Below are 25,141 nucleotides of genomic sequence, written 5' to 3' on the forward strand. Positions count from 1 at the left end.
TGAGCTAGACCTAACGGAGAAATTGAGACATCTTCCACGGCTGTTACTGAAAAATGACCACGGTGTGCCTTTTTCTTGACATTTGCGCTCGGACTATTGTCTCAAATTGTAGAATAATAATAATATGAAGTGAATTTAATGGAAAGAATGAGTAAATTAAGATGTAATATGTAGTAAAATGTGAAAAAATGTATAAAACACGTAAATTTGGAAGATGAGCCAGGAGTGGTCCCCAGAACCATGCGCGGGTTCACATTCATCAGGTTGAAAAAAATAAAAATAATTAATAAAAAAATGGATCAGAGCGAGAATAAATTAGAATTATATAGCTATTAAAAATAATAATGTCAATGAAATAAATTAATTTCAAGTTTCAATTATTTGATGTTCATTTAGGTTACCTAGACTATACACTGACATTATTATTCCTTCAGAGTTCTCTGACCCAATTGATAGCAAAACAGGCGTGTTTTCTTCTTGAATGTACCTATTGAGAGAGACTCGAATAGGTTTCAACTGGTAAAGTTGTTACATATATGTTTCTATCGAGAATTTATCAAATATACAGGATGATTCATAATTGTGGTAAAATAATTCAATAAGTGATAGTAGAGGTAAAAATAAGAAGAAAAGTTCTTATAAACATAAATATCCATAAACGCTTCATTAGCGAGCTATACAGAGTGAAAGATTTCGCCCGGAATTCAGTTCCTCTGGTGAAAAACACCGATGCTGAATTGTTTGGGAACTAGTTTTTAAAAAACATATGGTGGATTCATATGGAAAAATATCTGAAAAATTGAACAAAACTAGTCTGGAAGCTGTAGTGTGAGTAGTTTTTGAGAAAAAAGTTAAAATATGCAAGAAATCTACGTAGAAAAACACAGACTTCTACGTTTGATGTCCAATAACTTTCTTTAATGACCAGTAAACATATAATTTTTTGAAATAACAATTGTAGAGAATTTAATTCTGAAAAGAATGATGTAAGCTGTGTAAACTAAATTTTAATAATAGTTGAATAAAATGTATTCTTATGTAGTACATTACACCACAAAAATTTGCTGTTTTATGAGGAGAGAATAGCTCATAGGTTGTAGCTGATTGCAAGTAAAATATTCGGTTTTTTATGAAAAGTTTGATTCCTATATGAAAGTAACATATTATCTAAATGACATTAAACTTATACCAAAAGACTAAAGATGATGATCAAAGTGACCTCCGTTGTTCTTAATGCATATGTTCAGACGTCTTCTCATCGATTGTCGGACCCGTTCAAATATTCCAGGAGTCTGCTTTAATTATCATTCCTATTCCGTTCAAAATTCTTAATCGGAGTTCTTCAATTGTATCAATCGGAGTATTGTATACTAAGGTTTTCAAGTGTCCCCAAAGATAAAAATCCAAAGGATTCAAGTGTGGTGACCTAGCTGGCCATGGTACTGGCCCACCTCGGCCTATTGATTTGGAAACCTGTGAATCAGGTGTCCGTGTTCACGAACAGCAACACTGAAGTGTGCTGGAGCTCCATCGTGCATAAACCAAAGGTATTGGCGCAACTAAAGAGGTACATCTTCAAGTATGATAAATAGCTCCTCTCTCAAAAAGTTTAAGTAGATTATGCCATTAAGCCTGGGAGAAAGCTCGAACAGAACTAGATAATCTCCTATGATTCCTGCCCAAATGTTTACTGAAAACTGATGTTGTGGACGATTAGGATTGATGGCATGAGGATTGTCAGCTGCCCAAATATGTTGGTTGTGGACGTTAACGATAGCAGTTCTTGTAAAGTGTGCCTTGTCGGTAAATGAAACAGTTGTTTAAAAGTTTGGGTTAACAAGTTTTTCTAAAAACCATCGGCAAATACCAGCACGGGGAATACAGTCTCGTGGCAATAGAGTATGAACTTTCTGGAGGTGGTATGGATGTAATTGTTGCTCTTTTAGGATCCTCAAACTAATAGATTGATTGACATTAAACTGCACTGATTATTCTCTCGTGCTCTTCTCTGGATCTTCATAAATTTCATTAAGAACTTGTTCCTTTAACTCAACAGTCCAAGTGGATCGGGGTCTGCCTGCATAAATGTGCTCTTTGGACATCAAAGAACCTGTTTCAGACAAACGTTGATGAATGGTGGCAAAAAACCTCGAACTTGGACATACTCGGTTAGGAAAGTTTTCTTGATACAAACGTCTTGCTTCAGTTCTATTTCTGTGTCCCATCCCATACATTAAATGCACGTCAACTAATTCGGAGTATAAATAATGTCTAAAGTTACCTGCCGTTTTTTAAAAAGTTAACACTCAACACAAAAAAGCAAAGTGAAATGGTTACAAATAACTGGTTAATAGATTAAACAAAAAACACAGCGCGGTTACAGTAGGCCATTTTCATCTCGAGCTCATGGAGAATGTCAGTCAACATGCGAAAAGCACTTATAAATTTGCGAACCCTACACTTCAGGCGGTTGATGTGCTCTGACCATCTCATTCGGCTGTCAAAAACAACTCCTAAATACGTGTATGAGTCCACTTTCTCTATGCTTTCACACGTACATAGGTTGCTCAGTGGATTATCACACTTATGTATTTTTATGATCTCAAGGTTGTAGTCTGTTATGGTGCGCAGAGATATTGGCATATACTTTGTTTTTGATATATTGATGGAAAGCGTGTTCTGGTCCAGCCATTTCTTCACCTGGAAAAGGACCTGTGAAGCCTTGTTACGGATCTCCTCCCATGATCTTCTCTTCAAAAAAGTAAGAGTATTAGTATAAGTGCAAATAACATAATTTTCCCATTAAGTTGCAGTTCTGATATATTGTTGATATAGATAAGGAAAAGTGGAGGGCCCAAAGTACTCCCCCGGATCACCCATAATCAACATCAACCTCATCACCCAAAACACCTGCTATGGAAACTGCCTGTCTCCTTTTAGATAGAAAACTGTTGAACCAGGACAGGGATATAAAATAATAATATTACTCACACTTTTGGTCTTCAACATAATCGCCGTGAAGATTAGTTATACCAGTGTACTAGCCTTCGAAAACCCTGTTCATAGAATGTTGCCGCCAAAATAACATGATTTGAAGTGTGCTAAAGCGTTATTTGGAGTTCTACATAGATTTGGAAGAGCAGCCTTGAATTTTGAGAAGAGGTGTGAGTTACTAATGGCCAAATCAGATTTGTATGATGATCGAAACTATCACTTGATTTGTTAAAGAAGCCGATTGGTTGCACCAGTACTGTGAGGATCACAATGATTCTGAAAGTCTTTTCAGCTGGCTTCTTCCTATTTTTAATACCATTCACGCACATCATCACTCATGAAGCTTTCTGTCGTTAAGTCTTTGGTAGTAGGTAGGGCAAGAAAAGTGAAAAGCTACAATAAGACTATGAAAGTTGTTTATTTAAAATTACAAACTCATTCCAAACTGAGATGCTTGGAAATCAATTGCGTTTTGTTTTCATTAAAATTCATAAAATAGTATCCATCCAAATCAAGTACAAGACACTGAATTGAATATGAAAGAAAATAATAACTTTTCGGTGATGAGAGAAAACCTTCTTTCTATAAACTTAATCGGTAATCTTAATAAAATTGAAATTAAAGTTCATCTTTAGAAGAAAAATTCATCATCAGAATGAATAATAATAATATAAACAAGCTCAACTAGAAGGCACAGCACTTTTCCGAAGCATCTATTACTTTCACCAAACAACTAAGAACTTCATAAATCATTATTAATATTAAGTTGAATCAATTTATACAAATGCACTTGTGTGAAATGTCAAGAACAACACTCTTAGCACTTATAAATAAAGAATGAGATGGTTGATGGGTTGATGGTGCAATGAGAGTGTGTCTACCACAGTGGCAATTGCTCAATCGGTGTAGCAAACTTGAAGTCTTCAGGGAAAAGTCTTGCAGCATGAGGATACATGAGTTTGTACGATTGTCGGATTGTTACATCTGCAACACCGGCTATGTCTCCAATTTCTTTTTGACTTCTTTTATCCTCTGATGCCTGAAAGTGACATAATGCAAGAGATAAGTCAAAATTATATAGGATAATTATCGATACTTCATCGATAAGATATGTTCAGTTTCATAAGATAAGTTCGTCGTTAATTAGTTTCAATAAATATTAATGTAAAGCCCCAACCGTAAAGCCCGTAAAGGTCGACAATTTTTCATCGAGTTTATGCTCTGTTTAGCTGTCCAGTAATGCTTTACACATTGGATGAAATAGAAGTAAAATAAAGATTATGCAATGGATAATTATGAATATTTGATAAAAATTTAGTATGAACTGAATATGTCAAACAGGTCATAAATGTGTAATGTCAAACATTACACATTCAAATATTCAGTTCATACTTAATTAGAATCTGTTCTTTTATTTAAAAAAATATTTGTTCATGATCACCAATGTATTAAACGTTTATGTAAATGAATAAATGAATCAGTTGGTTTAATTTCAATAAAATAACCTCAAAATTCTAGTTCTAAAAATATTGCGCAGTTATTGTAGATTCAAAGAACCGGTACCGGTACTTTTCCAATTCATTAGCGACGATAATAACAATAACTGAAAAAGATCAGCAAAAGGCCAAAACTGGATACGGTACTACTTTCAGTTTTTTTTCTTTTTTGAATTAGCAGCTACTTGAAATCCGCAATGAGCACCACTATCAAGCGTCTATCACGGTTTCTATAGACCTTGGTCTATCAAGCTCGTCCGGCGTCTCAGACACGCTGAATTTATAGGTCAGTTGGCATAAAGTGGGCGTCTCAGATTTTCAGCCGGTCTTTTCGCGCGTCTATTTCGCACGAAATGTCAACAAGCTAACGAGCCTTAGCTAAAATTTCGGCTTTTAATCTTCAAGCTAACATTTTAGCTTTTAAGCAAGCGGAAAAATTCAGCGTGTCTGATACACCCGTATACTTAGTTGGAGCATTATAGTTTGTATATTTATTTATATATTCCTAATTATTGCTAAAAGCATAGCCACCTCTAATACAAGGCCGCGGCCTACGATATTGCAACGTCGCAGTGTAGGCCTAGAATCTAATACATGATTGGTGAAAAAGATTTTAAAAAATACTAGCTGATCTTTTTCACTGATTCTAGGCCTACACTGCGATGTTGCAATATCGTAGGCCGCGGTCTTGTATTAGAGGTGGCTATGCTAAAAGTAATCAATGAATATTTGTAATTCATTTACTTTTTTGTTTTAATTCATTTGTTTATACTTTTACATTTGTTTGTTTTCATTTGTTTTTACTTTTTTGTTTATAGTTTATTTATTTATTTATATATTCCTAATTGCTAAAAGTAATATCAATGAATATTTGTAATTCATTTACTTTTTTGTTTTAATTCATTTACTTTGTGAATAACACTTCTACTAAATGTGATACTCATTAAATATTTTTAAACTTCATGTATGAAAGTATTTCTATTATAGCGTTGAACCCGGGACTATTCAGAGCCATACACGCTACCATCTGCGTCACAAGTGCTATCGCTGAAGAATCTGTTTGGGCTTTTAGCATTACGTAAACTTTGTATCACAAATTGAATAAATTTGTATAAATTATTAAAATCAATTGATTCATAAAAATTAATAAAAGTCTACAGCCATCTTCGGTAGATTCGGAATCTGAATCCTATTATATTAAGCGAGCAATTTCTGTATGTATGTCCAACGGATCTCGAAAACGGCTCTAACGATTTTCACGAAATTTGGAACATAGTAGGTTTATGATTTGTAAAAATTAGATTCCACTAGGTCTCATCCCAGGGGAAACTCGCTGAAGGAAATTAAAAGGATAATAGATATTCATCCTTAGAAAAATAGCTGATAGTTTCGTCGTCTCTCGATAAAATGCGAGTGAGTGCGTGTGTGGGAGTGAGACAGAATTATGTTCAGCTGTTGAACTATTGAAATCTGCTCATGCATCTCAAGAGAAATATCCTATTATATTAAGCGAACAATTTCTGTATATATCTGTCTGTATTTTTATATTTGGTTATTTATATTTATTTATATCTGGTTATTTATGTCCAACGGATCTCGAAAACGGCTTTAACGATTTTCACGAAATTTGGAACATAGTAGGTTTATGATATAAAAATTCGATTGCACTAGGTCCCATCCCTGGGAAGACTCGCTGAAGGACATGAAAAGGATAACAATTATTCATTCTTGGAAAAACAGATGATAATTTCGTCTGTCGAAACAGAAGATGCGTGTGTGGGAGAGAAACTGAATTATTTCCAGCTGTGTAATCAATCAGCGAGAAATATTATCTAGAAATTTTAATCGACTTAATCAAAATAATCTGATTTGTTGACATGACATGATAATCATTCTACAGTAGAGTATATCATAATTTTCAAAGTTAATCATTATTTGGCAATTGTAAGTGATTAGTGAGTGTTATTTTGTTATTCAATTTGGTTTATAAATAATCTAAATTAGAACTTTTTTGTTTTTAAATGTTTGGACTGAAAATTGAACCTGAATTCAAGTGTATGGAACATAACCTAATTTCTGGACTATTTATAGCGTATAAATCAAAATTAGGGGAAGAAAGAGTTTTGGGCTGTGCCTGTTAGTCCTTCCCCAATCATTTTAAAGAATTGTGTTTTGTTTATCAATAGTTTATGAATAAATAACAAGCGAACCTCGGTACCCATATATTTTAATATTAACTGGCTAGAAATTAATCGACTTGATCAACATATCTGATTTGTTACAAGACCAACGATATGATTTTATTCAATACTTATTATTTTTTTTATTTATATCAACAAAATTTGAAAATATTCAAATATTAAAAAATAATATTTAATATTGTAGCAAACATAGTATATCATTCTTTAAAGTACCGATATCAAAATGTTCAATGTTAATAATTATTTTACAGTTATAAGTAATTAGTAAAGTGTTATTTTGTTATTCAATTTGGTTTGTAAAAAATCTAAATTCGAACTTTTCTGTTTCAAATGTTTGGACTAAAATAAATTGGACTTAAATTCAAAAGTGTATGGAACATAACCTTCTTTTTGAACTACCGTATTGATAGTGTATACATCAAAATTCGGAGAAGTTTTGGGCTGTGCGTGTTGGTCCTTCCCCAATCATTTAAAAGAATTGTGTTCTGTGTATCAATAAATAAATAGATAAATAAATATAAACTATGCTTCTATGCTTTTGTACTTTAGAGCGAAGCTCGGTGCCCCGATATTGTAAAAGTTATTCAGTTCAGTAGTTCAGAGGTAATAATGCTTCTAACATGTATTTCCTTCATACATGTATTCCATACATGTTAACATATTATTCCGAATCCTTTCTCAATAATATTATGAGAATAATAGTGTGATCAAAATTACATTCTCATTAGTGCTAATATTGTCAACTGCCTGTTCCACTATTCCACTAAGAGTGTTATTCTAAATGAATGAATGAATGAAGAAAGTTTAGTAAATGAGTACCTGTGATGCCATATAGATGGCCGCAGCAGCCACTGAGATCGGAGACCTTCCAGGGACAATATCAATCTCGACCGCCTTACGAGCTATGTGCGTAGCAGCTCTCTGGACCATATTAGGCAAGCCTGTAATAAATGTCCATACAAATATTAAGTAACTAGCAGGTACCATAACCCGTCCTCCACATGCTGATATTAAGAGCATTAACATCTACAATAACACTTACAATAGAAAAACATTTTGATTGCAATTTTATCTTACATAAACTTTATATCACATAGTGAAAATAGGCCTATAATAATCCACGGTAAATTAATAATCTTTCTACAAAATTACAAGTTGATCATTTTAGTAGTTCAGACGTGATGAACCGTCCTTGGTGTATTTCCTATCTCGTACATGTATAAGCCAATTCCTCCTTTTATAATTGTATAGTATAGAAGATAAGCAAGAAGACGATATAGATAGAAGAAGAATAAGAAGATGAAACTGTTGAATACACCATTATAGCTATGACGCTATGACCACTCTCAAGCAAAGTATAACAAACTGAAAGCTTGACGAATTGAAAACGAAACGAGCTGGAAATAGGCGTATAATCACCCTCGGTATATTCAGAATCTTTTTGCAAAATTTCAATTTAATCAGTCCAGTAGTTAAGACATGATGATGCGACATTCGTGAATTTCCTATCCATACGTGTGTGTATAAGTCAATTCTTTCCTTTATATTATAGATTATTTGGAAGAATAAAATAAATTTCAAATTTTCTATGATAAGAGGTACTGAAAGATTTACTTTTTTGAATATTCATTTGATTTCCTTCATTATTAAATGATAGTCAATATTTAAAACCAAAAGATACTCAAATAGATTGGATGTCTGCTTCATTGGATTTTATACTTTGCGTCTTATACTTTGATGTAAAATTTCATCAATCGATGTTCATTCAGTTTTATAGAAGTAGTGACAAGATGACATTAGCACATTCAAACATAGCACATTTCAATAATAAAACTTCCTAAGGGATGACTTGTGAGAAAAGCATATTTGGACAGAAAGATGTGCCTTACCGAAAGTATACTTTGTATTGAATTTGTATACGTTGTAGCATATTTATTCTGAAAATATTAGAATAAGCATTGTAATAGCATATACTAGTAGAAATTGCAACAAGGCACTCAACAAAAATTGCTCACGCAAACATTTCCACTTACCAAGATTGGAACAGAATCGGGACATGAAGTCTTCTGTGGTAATGAGATCAACACTGGTTTGTAGAGCTTTGAGGATCAACTTAAAGCATCGTCCAATTTCTTTTTTACTAATTTTGCTCACAGCACAAATTTCCTGCAAATAATGAGATATCATAATGAAAAACCGGAAAACTGACTTATGATATCTTACGGAAATCTTCCAATCCAATTTAACTAAGTGAAAATTTAAATCAAGATCATATCAGTAAAATATGGATGGCGAGCTAAAGAGTTTGTAATTATAGGTTAGCCACAAAAAAACTCGATAAATAGGGTTTCCGATCGATTGTGTTCACAATAATTAGTCTGCTATTTAGTTATCCAGCAACATTAAGGAGGAGAAGTCCATTGCCTAACTGTTCAAGGCAAGTAGTAATTTAGCTCGCTAATAATGAAATATCAAATGAGTATAGGAAACAAGATAAAGATATATTTGAAAAAATTATTATTATTATGAGGAGGAAAGATATTTTCAAGCGAGACAAGCGAGTATGAAGAGTTCTATAAGAACTCAAGGGACGAATATTTTCACTGAGCCGGACATGAATTCTGAATTCTATACATGATTGATTGAAATGAATTGATTGATTGATCAATACATGATTTCACATGAGCTGATTCCAGCTTAAAACTGATTTTTATAGAAAATACTGTATCAAATATGCTCAAAAAATTCTTGTCAAATACTCTCAAATCACCAATTGGTTGAGGAATGGTTTTTCAATGTCATTTTCCGTTCCCATGTCAATTAATAACAAATTAGTAATTTATAATACAGTGAAAACAGAATTAATGATGAAATCGAAAAACTTGTTATCTTTGTTATTGAGTACAATTCAAACAATTCATCAAATTCAATTGAAAGTGTGTGATACCTGAAAATTTCTACCATAAAGAATTGAAACGATTTATTATCCACATAAGTTGAAAAAGTACACATTGCTTCCCGACTTGTTTCTAATGAGATAATATCTAATATTATTTTACATGTCGGAATTGGCAATGAAGAGGAATACGTTATTGAAATTCAATTGTACAGGAATATTGTTCAGTATAACAATGTTCTCTTATCGTTCAACTGAACAGCCTACTTGGATATGAATCATTGTTAGAAACCCATTTCAATAAGAGAATGGGCTTATCAGATTCGAGATAAGAAAAGGAAAATAAACACAAAAAATTGTTAATTTTCAATTATCTATGAGGTATTTAATTTGGCTGTTTTATTAAGCATGATTGTGACTAACCTTGAATGTTCTTGGCACTCCCTCCTGCCTGCAAGCAATGTAGAGACAAGCCGACGCGATGGCGTCATTGGACCTGCCTTTCAGGCTTCTGCCGTCGTGCACCTGTTTGAACAAATTGTTTGCTCTGTCGACGATCGTTTTCGGCAGATTGATTCTGTCAGCCATGCTATTTATTTCTTTGAAGGCATTAATCAGAGATCTGTCATAACTGCTCATCTGCAAAACAGTTTTAAAGCGCACGGCTATAAATAACAATAGTATTATTATTATAAAACAAATTATAGGAAGATATAAATTATATCTACCATAAATAAATTAATTATTATTGAGGCTTCCAACATTTGCAAAGGAAATGTTGAAAAATAAAACTGTATCTTTGTAATAATAAAAATAAGTGAATGGTTATTGGGTGGTTGAGATCTTAGACATTATTATATAGAACTTAATATGGAAGAAGTTAAATGAAAAGTAAAGCAAATTCCCCAGACGATTGCCTGGAATAATATAATTATAGGAAGGCTTTCAAATTCATCTATAAATAGAACTAAAATAATAATTTATCTTTATACAAAATAATTGTCCAACACTAAGAAACATTTCAAAAATTATTTTTTTAATGCACTTCAACAGTAGACTAAATCAATAGTGTAGAAACATCATTTCTAAAATAATATTTTTGAAATCACACGAATTTTGACGGAGAATTATTCACATTCTGATTTAAAAAAAAATGTTTTAATCCTTGAGATAGGAAGAGGAATAACCAACGCTCTCTATTTAGAATTCAAACCCTATTTCTGCTATTAATATCTTCTGATTTGGAACTTAACAAATGATTTTGATGGAATTTAAAATTTTAATAATTAAAATAGCATTTTAATAATATTATATATATCGCGCTAGTAGTAATATTGTAGCTGATTCATTTATGCCAAGTTTACTTGTAGTATCAGTTGAGACATGCCTACTGGCGCTCCGGCCCTCACTGGCACCAGAAAATCATTGGTTGTAGAGAAAGGTCGATGAAAACAGAAGTAGCCTACTTCACATAATCAACAATTTCAATTTTTATTATTTATTGAATAAATGTTATTATAATGTATATTTGAACTGTAAATTTATGTGATCACTGTAATAAGTGTTTACATAATCTCATTTAGACTATTTTTATCAAAATTAGGGAGAGAAACAGTTTTGGGTTTATCCTGTTGATTCTGTCCTAATCATTAATTTTATGTTGTGATTGTGAAATTTAAATAAATTGTTCTTTTCATATTTTACTTGAGATTACTATACCCTAAATTTTGTTTTATTATAGTCTCGAAAACGTGTCTTCATTGTCAATGTACTTTTTTCATAATTTATATTTTTAGAAATTGATAAATTTAATCGAATTCCTAGCTTTTTCTATAAGTTCATTGTCCCAGCCTTTGTGTCAACTAATCTTGTTATTGTGAATGGGTAGTTAATTTTGGTCAACATTTCCTCACGATTTTACAATTGAAATAATAAGACTGGAGCAAAAATAAATGGCTAGTAATTCAGGAATGACATAGATTGTAATCCAGACATGAATTGAAATTACATATCATTCTGCCTTGGTGACTAAATGAAACAGCAATTGGATAATCAACTCTCTTTGAACTATCGTTTATGGATTGTTGATTGCTCTATTGTAAAACGACATACATATATTCTGTGTAACATCTTTTCATTAAAAGTCGAAATGTGCACTTACAGTTCTACGATTCTGATACTTTGAGATGCCAAATTCGTCGAATGAGGCATCACCTCTTCCCGGGCCAATCATGGTGGAGAGATCGCAGCCATTGAGCAGTGGGTTCTCCGGCCCACCGACACGAGACGGGTCGTCACCGCTCTTCTCGTTGCTGAATGTTCTCCACTCCGAGCCGACATCGATCACTCTACAAGCACAACAAATCAAATCAAGTTTTATTCAATTACGTACATCACTTACATAACAAATTCCGTTACACAAATGATATTACAAATCATTGAATACAATACTGTTTGCTTAAGAACACAAACATTTAGCCTCAAACATTTCCGATTGCTCCACTATAAGAAGCCAGTCTATTCTCAAACATGCTTACACTGTGGTGAGTACCATCTGAGACGCATGCTATTTGGAGAGTCATTGGAGTGGTAATTATACCGTGGTCCTTACTTTTTCAAGGAATTGACCTAACCGGTAACACAAATATTAGTAGAGTTATATTATATTCTAATCAATTTTTTTATTCTACCAAAAATATTAAACTTTGATAACCTCGGCCATTGGCTTCTTTACCTACAGCCTATCCTAATCACTACGGAGATGAAATAGTTGACCCACAAAGTCTTTCACACCTAGGCTGGACGGTTAAGAAGAGTTAATAGAGCCTGCTGGCTAGTAATGCATGTACCGCTTTCTACAGAGATTATGTTTTAGAGGAATTCTAAAGTTCCCGCGTTACCAATCACATCTTTCGAGAAAATTATTGGACTACATTGGAAAACATTGTCAATAAAGAAATTCATTATATAGTGGAATTTCTTTCACCTTAATTTGATTGATTAATCACATTCCTTCGAGGTTGAATGGTAGAGAGAGAGGACTTGAAAGTCCTAGCTCCGCCTAATAAAGATTTTTTCATTTTCATTTTCATTGATTTGTGAAAATTATTGCAAAGTTGGTCATTACCCACAAGGCACTCTCGAGGCATTTAATACGTTAGGTGACGTTGCTTGACAACAGTTCATATCAATAGATCTACCTGCAACCAGGAGTAAGATTACTGAAGATGCAGGTTACAGTTATGGACAAAGTGAAGGATGAGGAAGACCAACGATGGGGTGGAGGAACAGGATAGAGGCTGATATACGAGAGATGAGCTGGGAGGAGGGAGGAGCCGCCAGACACAAAAATATATCAAGTAGAAATGCTGACATCATTCAAATTGGAAAATCAGCAAAAAGATGAGGATAGCATTATCGTTGTTTTCAGTATAGGTTTCACTAACCTTGATATTGACGTCATGGATGTAATTGTTTTGTTATTGCAGGATTTTACCGTTCGCCAAATGGTGATGCTAATTTATTCTTTGAAAATTTCAAGTCGATGATGGATGAGTTGCTTGTAACCATTAAATGCAATATAATACTAGCGGGCGATTATAATATTGATATTCTAAACGACTCTCCTCTCAAAAGAAATTTATTAAATACCTTGAATCAATTTGGTCTGTCTTATACTGTACATGTTCCAACCAGAATAACAGCAAACAGTGCTACAGCTATAGATAATGTAGTTGATTGTAATGAACAGAACATAGAATGTTTGAGACAGGCATCAAATGTTGAGTGCTGGAGGGCGGTCTATGACCAATCCGATCCAGATCTACAATTTATAAATTTCCATAGGAATCTGCTCTATCATTTCAGTGTACATTGTCCGGTCAAATCAGTCAGCAAGAGATTAAATGATAATAGGCTAAGAAAACTTATGAAAGGTCAGTGGATGACTAAGGAGATAGAAATAATGAGATCTCTTCTACAGATAGCAAAAACCAGAGTGAGTGAAGGAGTGGACATAGAAATACAACTACTTAAAAAGTAAATGAGAAATACAACAATAAGGTTGAAGAGGCAAAGAAAACCCAGTTTTTGTGAATATATACTTTGAATGAAAAAGACTAAGAAATTGTCAAAAAACCAGATTTATTGATACTTAGAAAGACCGGTTTCGGTTATTACACCATTGTCAATCACTGATAAACTCAGTTTAATAATTACCACAATATCAACTTCTCAACTACACAAAAAGGGAAAAAATATATACTTTCCTCTGCCAACAGATCTAAGTCTAGCTGGGAGATTGTGGATCAAAAAAAGATCAATGCCCACCGAAATTGAATATAATAATAAACTGATTACAGGTAGCAAGTCCATAGCTGAGAGCTTTAATCACTTTTTTGTATCCATGGCTCCAGCAAATGAAAACTCTGCAGCACATGAATCATTGAAAAAGAATAGTCATAAATAATGTTCCAACATTTTTTTCATTTTCCCACAAATGTCAATGAAGGTTGTGGGAGTTATAAAAAAACCTAAAAGCTAAAAAGGCTGTGGGCCCAGATGAAATCCCGGTGTCATTAATTAAGGCATGTTGTCATGAAATAGCAGCCATTGAGTTAACAGTCATTATTAACTCAATGTTTAAGACAGGTATATTTCCAGACTTATTGAAAATAGCCAAAGTGATTCCTCTCCTAAAAAATCTGGTGTGGTACACTCACACAACTTTCCTTGCTCATTGAACTGTAAGCCTCATTCTTAAAAACGAGAATAATTTAGGGGAGTAACATAATGATGATTGGCTGCAACATATTTGAAACTACGATAAGTCTTCTCTATATGTTTTTATATAATTGTTTTCAGAGTATTTTTTCCTTTGAGTTGATATTTTAAAAGTCGTCAAAACAGCTGTTCTACAGATGAAATATCTGGACTATGTGTTCTTTTTATAAACTGCTCTACCAACCTACCTCATGCACGAGAAGGAGGGCTACAAAGTTCATTTCTCTAGGATGGAGTGGACCCCCTATTAGTTTCCCAGGAAAAAAGACTCATGCCAGTTGATAGAGCTGATAAATAACTATGCAGGATATGAATTTGAAAAAATCAGTCAAGTCATTTTTGAGAAAATCGTGAAAACATGATTTTTTAGCCATTATCTGCCATTTTTCTCAAGAGTATTATGTAGCTCCTGCAATTTTCCCAGAAATGAGACTCATGTCAGTTGATAGGGCTTATGAATATATACATGGTATGAATTTGAAGAAAACCGTTGGAGCCGTTATCGAGAAAACCGTGAAAATCATGGTTTTTAATCACTATCCGCCATTTTTCTCAAGAATATTACGGAGCTCCTGCAATTCTCCCAGAAATGAGACTCATGTCAGTCGATAGGGCTTATGAATAGCAATCCATGGTATGAATTTGAAGAAAATCATTGGCGCCGTTTTCGAGAAAACCGTGAAAATCATGGTTTTTAGTCACTATCCGCCATTTTTCTCAAGAATATTACGGAGCTCCTGCAACTTTCCCAGAAATGAGACTCATGTCAGTTGATAGGGCTCATAAATAGCTATCCATGGTATAAATTTGAAGGAAATCATTAGAGCCGTTTTCGAGAAAAATGTGAAAAATATGGTTTTTTAGTAATTATCCGCCATTTTTTCCATCTTGAATCGAATTTTATTCAATTTCTTACTGTCGGAACTTAAGGTATAAGGACCTTCAGTTTAAAATTTCAAGTCAATCGGTTAATTAGAAATGGAGTTATCGTGTTCACAGACATACACACATACACACACCCAATAGAAATTTAGAAATTGGGGTACCTTAATTTTTTTCGGAAAGCAATACTTTCCTTACCTATGGTAATAGGGCAAGGAAAGTAAAAAAAAATCTTTTTTTTGGACTCAGGGGACCTTGAAACGTATAGAAAACTTGAAATTAGAATACCTTAATTTTTTTGGAAAGCAATACTTTCCTTACCTATGGTAATAGGGCAAGGAAAGTAAAAAAGGTAATGTTATGGATATTAATAATTATCGATCTGTTTCGGTTTTAAATACATTGTCAAAGGTTTGTGAGAGGCTCATTCATGATAGAATTATAAGCTATCTGTTTAAATTCGATTTGCTTTTCAATTGTCAATATGGTTTTATGAAGGGAAAGTCAACAATCACTGCAGAGGTAAATTTCAGTCAATTGTGAGAGGGATTGATGCTGGTGATTATGTAACTGCACTCCTATTGGACCTGTCAAGAGCCTTTAATAGTATAAATATCGATATTCTTTTATGTAAGTTATCAAAGCTCGGAATTAGAGGCGTGGCAAATAGATAGCATCATAGATGAGCAACAGGTTCTAGTACACGTGAAATATCTATTAAATATCTACTCTTAATGGGTTAGTAAACTCAGCCAAGTTACCATTGACACGAGGCGTACCACAAGGCTCCATTTTAGGCCCATTACTCTTCATATTATATATAAATGATATTCAATTCAATGTTCCTGTCACTGATAAAATCACTCTCTATGCCAATGATTGTACCTTGATATTTAAGAGAACAGATCTCATAGACTTGGAGATTGAGGCAAACAATATGGCCAATGAGGTTGTGCAGTTTTTTAATGATCCAGACCTCACTATAAATCCAAACAAAAGGAAAAACAATTCAAAACAAAATTTTTTTTCAGTAAGAAGGCGTTCTATGATGTTGACGAATTCTTGTTAGAGTGAAAAAAACTATTATCATAATTTTGCAAATTGAATGAATTGTTAATTGTTATAAGTTTTATTTTATGATTGATATTTTCTGTTATTCTGTTATTTATCTGTGACGTTTTTCAACAGCTGTATTGCATTTTTTTGTTATATCTTTGTTGAAAATAAAATATTATTATTATATTTCTTCCAGCCGGCTGGGCTCAGGTGAGGTGAGGGGTGAGCTTGTTGGTTCCTCCGTCACGCAGGTTTCACGTTGCCTGGTTGAAAATTACGCAGACGGGCGGGCGTCCTTGTCTCTCCCCTGACAAAACGTTCTAGTAGGGGATAGGGGTAACGGCCGGAAAGCGCCACTGCTTGACAGCCAAGGTCACTCCCCTGCCTATGTGTGTGAAGGATTTTTGAAAGATATCGGGAAAGGCCAGAAAATGTCACTGCTTTACAACTGAGGTCACTCCCTTACCTAAAGGGGATAAAGGGGTGTGAAGGTGTATCAGGTTTAAGGCGTGAGGATATCAGGTGAGGTTATAGGAATTTCAGCTGAGCGCGGTAAGGAAGGTAACTGGGGAATGCTATCCAAAAAGTCACTTCAGAAGTCAACAGCTTCACAGTAACCGTGGGGGTGGAGGCTACTAACACTTCCTGCACTTTATATTTGAGGAGAGGTTCTCGACCATCTGCCGTACCGCCGCGACCGCTATGAGCGGCACGAACAATACCGTGTACCGAGTTCAGAAAGCTAGTACTGTCGTCCGAGAGAATCAGCTCTAACTAACTTATTCGACGAGGAATTAAAGCGACTGATCTTCAGGATTGGATATCAGCCACCAACTCTATCACGAGTTTACAACAGTCATCTGTAACTCGAGGAGTTCAACCTGTTGTTATATAAACATCTCCCATGAGGTTGCGTTCTGTAATCCAGAAGGGCCTTGGAATGTCCTCTGGAAGGGTATCTGACACCAGGTGATGTTCTGGTAAGGTACTTTTCCATAATATGGAGGCGAGAGCAAGAACTCGCCTCCTCGGCGACTCTCAAGGAGAGCATCTTCTTCCTCTGTAGGCACAGGAGCCAGAAGCGTGCGGGAGATTGACCCTGGCAAACGCCATGAATGTCGGGAGTTTGTTGCTTCTCCACGGTCACGGGAGGGAGTGACGCTTCGACCTCAAGGTTCTGTTCTGTTCCAGACGTCTAGCCAAAAATTCTGATACATAGGAAAATTCGGCACCTGTATCAACAATTGCATTTAATTCAATCCCGTTGAGTATCATATGAGTGGATATCCTTTCCTCTCCTGTTCGGAGTAATTCAATCCCGTTGAGTATCATGTGAGTGGATATCCTTTCCATAGCCTATAACTTTCTAATAAGACTCTAATTCTTTTCAACACTTCAAATACTATTATTAAGCACAGAGCACTCTAAAATAAACCCGATTTAGATAAGTGATTTAAAAAGAGGTAGGCTATCCTTGGATAATATTATAAAAGTATTATTTCGACGCGTTCTTTATTTGTCATATGCAACTATAAACCTATAAAGCTCATACTATATAGAACAAAATAGACGCGTGAAGTCAAGTTACAATACTAGTACCACACAAGAATCAGGATCCAAATCACAGTGTGATAGATGCAACTCTGGAAGAAGCAACTCATACCTGCAATAAACTGAACCTAACAATAAACAAACAAAAGAATATACATGTAAAATGTAAACCAACCTACTAACACCTCAGTAGATCTTACAAATAATCACCACAGCCACCCATACACAATTTCTGGGCATCATTGTTGACAGCAAACTATTCTGGCAACCTCATATTGGAAAATTCTGTAAAAAAACTGTCATCTGTGGTATATGTAGTTCGAAGGCTACAGAACATAGGCCTACTGGGGGAAAAAACATACCATGCCATGATTTGTCTCTCATTTGAGATACGGCATTGTAGCATGGGGTTCAGCACCACAAGTACATCTTGCAAAAGTCCATGTCATTCAAAAAATAACGTTGAGAGCAATAGGCTAAAAGTGAGCACAATGGAACACAGCAAGCCGCTGTTCAAGAAACACAAGCTACTCACAGAGATTTCCATATCCTTGAGTCAACAATCATAGCAAAGAAGACAAAACCTACTAAGAGGTGACAGACATGGTCACAATACAAGGAATATCAAGGACATAGCCCTCCCAATGCACCGTCTTACTAAATTTAAGAACTCTCCAGCTTATGCAGAAGCCTTCTTCTACAACAAACTGTCGGATACACTGAAGATTATTGAGGATGACACTCTATTTGCCAAGGCACTCAAGCGCTATCTGACAGAGAGACCGTACTACACCACAACGGAATATGTGCAAGAGCATACCTACAGTCACCATACGGGACAAAGGCGTCCAAGACTGACGCGAAACTCCATCGAATGGAAGACATCTTGACGATTCCCCGGTCACCAGACTGCGGAGAAGACAAGACAAGTAACAAGAATGTTACGCGACAATAGCTATCATTTGAGCGGTTTTCCCGCATAAGCTTAGTTTAAGTTCTAGCTGAATAGAGAAGACCGGGTCTCTCCGTGTAAAATCAGCGTCTCAGGCGTCATTTTGCATCGAGATTCAGCTCCTACAGTATTTCCCATACAGGAGACTATGCGTTTGGGAAAAAAGTTACTAACTTGAAATACTAGAAAAAATTATTATTAAACTCTTAAAAAGATTTATTAACCAATAACATTTTCAAGTAGAATAAACTTACCGATCACCAACTACCAGTCCACATTCTGAACAGATTTGATCACCGGCACGGTAATCTTCAATTAATGGAGCATCAGGGTGAGAACTGCAGCACAGTTTATTAGTATCATATCTGAAAGATTAAAATTTACAAAAAGATAAAACATAAACCTAACCAACGCATAACATGAGCACAAACAGGTAAGCTAACAATAGTCTAAATACCATACGTTACATAATAATACACTTTAAATCTTTCATTGTTCTTGAAGTATTAGAATATATATTTGTTATTTGTCGAAACAAATCTGATAGAAGGAAAAATAATTGTTACGGCAACTGGTTGGCGGTAACAACAATGTCAGAATATCATTATTTATTTATATGTAGACTTTCATAGTACAAAATTATTTGATCTCTGCCGATAGATCCACGGTAATTATGACACGTTACATTGACGAAACTATTATCCAAAACATATCAGATATACAGTACTTAAAATAAAGGTAATTTAAATAGTAAATTTCCACTGACCTGGAAGAACTAGCCATAATGCAAGACGGTAGGCAATTGGCCTACACCTTTGATAAACCTACAATTTCTCTATTTCCAAGGTTATGAACTACTTATTGCTTTTTTGTGTTTATTTTATGATTTGTCAGTAGGTTGATGAACAATTACAACAAAAGAATTTAAGAGAAAAACTAAGCTTTTTAACAGTAAAAAAGGAAAAATGTAAACAGTTTTTCAATCTAAACACATCTGCTAAGTGCTAACTGGAACAATAAAATTGGAAGACGATTATCACTTCATCAGCTGTAAACTGTAAATGCAACGAAACTAACCAAAGATGTTTTACCCTTTACCAGTAGTACCAACAAAACTTCAAGTTTGAGCACTACCGTTTATAAATCTGTTTCTGAGCGCTATTTATCTGGGTGATCTCCTTGAAAAAAATCAATTCTACGTTCTAAAAGTTAACCAAATATCGGAAATTCTGAAATAATTGACCAAACGAAGTGAGGTCTAAGATTCAAGTCGACGGTTTTGCATTTCTCTTAAGGGGCGGTTTCCGAGCTCGGGATCTATAAGTTCTGGACTTACAGAGTCAAGGACTGAAATAAGCTCTCGGGTCTAAATCGACTTTCTGAGTCACGATTCCATCTTCTAAACTACAGAGTCTATAAAGTTCTCGACTTATTTAGTGAGTAACTTAGAGTAACTTAGTCCAGGACTTTGATGTAGTAAACATGAGGGAAATTCAAAACATTTTGCTGTTATATTGTTGGCATTATAGCAAAACGAAAACAGCTGATTGCAGTGGGATAATTCAAATGAGCATGCTCTCTTAAACTATTTTGTGAAATATTCAAAGCAAAACCTAACCTTTTGAAAGATGAATGAATAAACAGCAGCTTCTCTTTGTCTAAGAAACAGAGTAACGGCCAGCAACAGTCACAGTTATAACAAAGTAATTCAAAAGTATTCTTTGAGTATCTATACAGCTATTCAGCACATTCAGGTAGTCTGTGGCAGGTTGAGCAGGGTGCTGTTTTTGCTCAGGAGCCTGAGAAGATGTGTACCAGAGGCCCATCTCCGCATGTGTTACTTTGCCTTCTTTCAGAGTGTGATGGCCTATGGCATCACCTTGTGGGGTGGTGCCTCTGAGGTAAAAGATGTGCTGCTGGTGCAGAAGAAGGCCATCCGGATTCTTTGTGGAGCAGAATTTTTAGCGCATTGTAAGCCTCTTTTTGTGAGTGAAAAGATTCTCACTGTATTCAATTTTTACATTTACAGGTCAGCTATAAAGGCATTCCACAGTGTCCGTACTTTGCCTACCAGGGGTGATGTGCATGATCATGGCACCAGAGGCAGGCTGAGGCTGGACCTGCCATATTGTAGATTGGAGAGGACCCAGAGCAGCCTCATCTACCAGCCAGCTAAAATTTTGAACAAGCTGCCAGTTTCAGCCAGGACTCTGCCAGAGACAGTCTTGAAGAGGAGACTGAGGGCTTTCCTTCAGGAGAACCCCTTCTATTCTATGAGGGAGTTCTATGATTGTGATCCTCAGACTGTAAGTAGATACTTCTTGCATTAGTCTTGCTGCCTCTTCTGCTTGCTGCTTTTTGTGTTTGATGTGTTTTTTTTGTTCTTGACCTGTCTTATGACAGTTTTTTATGTTCTTGACTTGTTCACTTGTGGCCATACTTATGACCACGCCATGAACAGAAACTCATTATTATTATTATTATTATTATTATTATTATAGTGAGGTCCACGTTAAAATGGTAGTGTACAATTTGCAATGGTGTTGCTATCCTTGTCTATCGTTCAACAAATGTGAAAGAGTTAGGGGTTAGTTTTTATTTAGGTTTTATTTAATTATGTTTTACCAGGATACGTTAGGTTTTTGCATTAAAATTGCAATATGCTAGAAGGGGCTAGGGTCTAGGTAGAGTTATGTTTTTTGATGTTTCAAAGGTAAAATGATAGGTTAGGGGGTTAGGATTTTGCTTTGAACCACATGTTTGTGAACATGTTCATGAAATGAACCACATGTTTGTGAACATGTTCATGATATGAACCACATGTTTATGTTTTGTTCTAAAGATGACGAATAAATCTAAAGTATTAAATGTGAAAGGGTTGGAGGTTAGGTTTTATTTAGGTTATAATAATGTGTTATTAGGATGGGTTAGGTTTTTGCTTTGAAATTGCAATATGCTAGAAGGGGCTAGGGTGCAGTTAGAGTTATGTTTTTTGATGTTACAAATGTGAAAGGATAGGTTAGGGGGTTAGGATTTTGCTTTGAAATCTAAATTATTAAATGTGAAGGGGTTAGGGGTTAGTGGTTAGGTTTTTTTGGATTATATTTAATAATGTTCCATAAGGTAGGGTTAGGTTTTTGCTTTAAAATTGCAATATGCTAGAAAGGGCTAGGTTCCAAGTAGAATTATGCTTTTTGATATTTCAAAGGTGGAAAGATAGGTTAGGATTTTGCTTTGAAATTGCAATATGCTAGAAGGGATTAGAGGTTTTTCAAATAGTTATGTTTATTGATGTTTTAAATGTAAAAGGGGAGGTTGAGGGTTCGGTTTTTGTTTTGAAATGACAATATGCTGACTTATAGTGTTTTTTAACATCAGTTAAATAATAACTGTTATATTTTATTAATTATATTTTTCAAAAGTACTCTTCCTTTTATTTAATGAAATGATAATATATTGATTTTAATGATAAATCATCATTGGATAATAATATCTTCATCAAATAGAATGACGATTGGCTCCAGTTACAGTGCTCGGTAACCATCATCACAAAGAACGTTACATTCAAAGATCTGACTGAATGGAACGGAAAAAAACCCGTTACTAACGTATGCGCGATACGGTGCTGTCTGTGACAGAGACACATTGAAGAGGAGAGTGGTTTGCTCTCTGTGACAGAGAGTGGTTTGTTGAATAATAGTATAATTCGCACCTATGGTCGAAAATGTACGTTTTCCGGCTCGAGATCGCGGTTTTCAAGTTCGAGACGAAGTTGAGAACTTGAAGCGTTTGAGAGCCAGAAAAACATTTTTGCCCGTGTTGCGAACACTATTTTTCGCCACACCAAAAAAAAAACTTCCCAATATTTATAAGAAATTGAAAAATTAATAAAATTCAAACAGCCTATTTTGATAGTTTGAATCTTGGTTATGACAACTTTTACTGTCAATTAATTTCAATATTACTAATTAATAATTTACAAAAGTGACCATATTTTTATACTATTAATATTTCGAATAATTGTTTGAATTTTTATAGCTCGCGCTTTGCGCCCGGTGCAATATCTCATGGATAGATGGATGAATAGAATTTTCATTACTATTTTGAAATAATGTGATGAAAAAATTAATATAATTGCATATTTCACAGTTTTGTCTCAAAATATATCTAAAAAATTGATTGAAATTTAAATTATGGTAACTAATATAAAAAATAGCTAATAAAAGTCGAAATTCATTGACAAAAAAAAATGTCATTGACCGAGATTCGAACCTAGGATCATGTTTGTTATTCACTGAGCTTTGAGTTCTGTTGTACGCCTTTACGCTCTCGGCTATTACATATTGTTGAACGAAGAGGCCTGACTGATAACTGTTAGCATACACGTAATACTGTAAACTAGACTTCTAAAAAAGTTTACTTCACTCCTAAAAAGCGTACAACCTTTGACTATAGAAAGAAGGTTGTTCTTTCTATAGAAGAAGGTTCTTTCTATAGTCAAAGGTACAACAGACTTTGGCTCATGACTTATATTATTAAAATTAATATTATTATCTGTTTCAGATAGTGTATAGCGGCATATTAATTTGAAGCCGGTTTGCCGGCATTTTCACAACAAAATATTGCTCTGAAATCATAGAGAAAACATTCGAAGATTCAATCTTGAGTGGGCCTAATGTTTTCTCTATATGGTTCAATATTAAAGAAAAATTATCTAAAAGTTTTAATAATGAATTACGGAAAAATTACTAGGAATTTTTTAGTCAAGGCTGAGTTTCACCAGTAGGCTTACCTTAAACTTCAGATCTCTGCTGTATTTTCTTGTTATTATAGTTGATTGTATTGCATTAAGAAGTGGAATTCGATAATAAAAAAGAAACAATTATTACTTTACCTCACTTTTAAATATTGATACAATTATTGTACTTTGATTTCAAATTCGATTCTTCACTTTTAAATACTTGCGCGATACGTACCTTTCTGACAATGGACAATGCAGCCATTGTATTCATTGTTTGATATCAGAAACACAATAATAAATATTAAATTATTAAACAGTAATTTATAAAATATATTATAGACATAATACCGCGATTCACGATACATAATTATATAGATTATTACAGTCGTTATGAGATTATCTCTCTATGATTTTTGTGAGATCGGACACGATCAGCTTTTATTCAAGGTCATTTTACAGCCCTAGGGCCGTAAAGTTTTACCGGCCTGGTCGGAAAACAATCACTTTCGGCCTCCATATGACGCACGTAAACCAGCTCATTACATCCAAGTGTGGCGAAAACATTTTATTTTACTACTTTATGCTATTATTGATCATTGATCCTAACCAGTGATTTTGGAATAACAATTTCATTAGGCTATTGAGTTTGAAAACATATTTGTTTTGAAAAAAAAACTGGAATAATTATTTAATATTGTTATATTAATATGTTGAGTATGACATTGATTAATAACATTCCGATTAGAATATAAATTCCAAGCCAATCCTGTAACATTTTTAGTTTATGTCACATTCGTAAAATAAGGTTAGTTCTTCACGCATAGGCTAATTCTGATAAAATTTTATTGCAAAATAAACTTGCAAACTATAAATTATGAATTTAGATGGACTAATCCAAATAATTTAGGTATTCCATGACATCTACTCCAAAACAATAACTGAATTGTGTTTGCTCAGTTAAGTTCTAGAACTTAAATTCAAACCCTACCCCCGTCGAGGGTTTAAAATTACGCTGTTTTAAGTTCTGGACTCAAAAATTTTTAATAAATCCTCGACTCGGAAAGAGGCAAGAATCTAATTCAAGTCCTGGACTTATAAGACCTTCACTCAGAATGTGAAATTATAAACTCAGGGTCTAATGTGATCTCTAAACTCCAGAGTCCATTTAAGTCCTCAACTACATTAATGCTCTGACTTGGAAAGCCAATTTTCTGACTCTAGAGTCTACAACCAGTTAAAGTCTAGAACTTAGCTAAATCCGGAGCTCGGAAACCGGCCCTTAAACATTAAGGCTTCCGAAAATTGGCTTTCCGAGTCAGAGCGTTAACATAGTTGAGGACTTAAATAGACTCTAGAGTTTAGAGATCATGTTAAACCCTGGAGTTTATAATTTCGCTTTCTGAGTGAAGGGCTTATAAGTCCAGGACTTGAATTAGATTCTCGCCTCTTTCTGAGTCAAGGATTTATCAAAAATCGTCAAGTCCAGAACAGCGTGATTTTAAACCCTCAACTGAGGTAGGGTTTAAATTCAAGCTCAGACTTAACTGAGCAAACACAATTCAGTTATTGTTTTGGAGTGGATAAAACGCC

General features: G+C 34.4%; 1 protein-coding gene across 1 annotated transcript; it reads right to left on the reverse strand.

The window, feature by feature from the left end:
* Nucleotides 1–3,393: 3,393 nt before the first annotated feature.
* Nucleotides 3,394–19,910, reverse strand: LOC111049635 (transcription initiation factor IIB). The gene is made up of 7 exons (XM_022335763.2): nt 19,577–19,910; nt 19,065–19,175; nt 11,749–11,935; nt 10,011–10,226; nt 8,725–8,857; nt 7,511–7,632; nt 3,394–4,033 (listed from the first exon to the last, which is right to left on the reverse strand). The coding sequence occupies exons 1-7, from the start codon at nt 19,591–19,593 to the stop codon at nt 3,872–3,874; spliced, it is 948 nt and encodes a 315-aa protein (XP_022191455.2). The 5' UTR covers nt 19,594–19,910; the 3' UTR covers nt 3,394–3,871.
* Between the last annotated feature and the right edge of the window lie 5,231 nt (nt 19,911–25,141).

This window comes from Nilaparvata lugens, chromosome 3 (genome assembly GCF_014356525.2).
Source record: "Nilaparvata lugens isolate BPH chromosome 3, ASM1435652v1, whole genome shotgun sequence".
In the NCBI taxonomy this organism is placed as follows: domain Eukaryota; kingdom Metazoa; phylum Arthropoda; class Insecta; order Hemiptera; family Delphacidae; genus Nilaparvata; species Nilaparvata lugens.

Coding starts and splice junctions, on each gene's coding strand:
- LOC111049635 (XM_022335763.2), bottom strand. Junction 7,633..8,724: donor CCGATTCTGTTCCAATCTTG/GTAAGTGGAAAT, acceptor CATTTATTACAG/GCTTGCCTAATATGGTCCAG. Junction 4,034..7,510: donor CCATCTATATGGCATCACAG/GTACTCATTTAC, acceptor TGTCACTTTCAG/GCATCAGAGGATAAAAGAAG.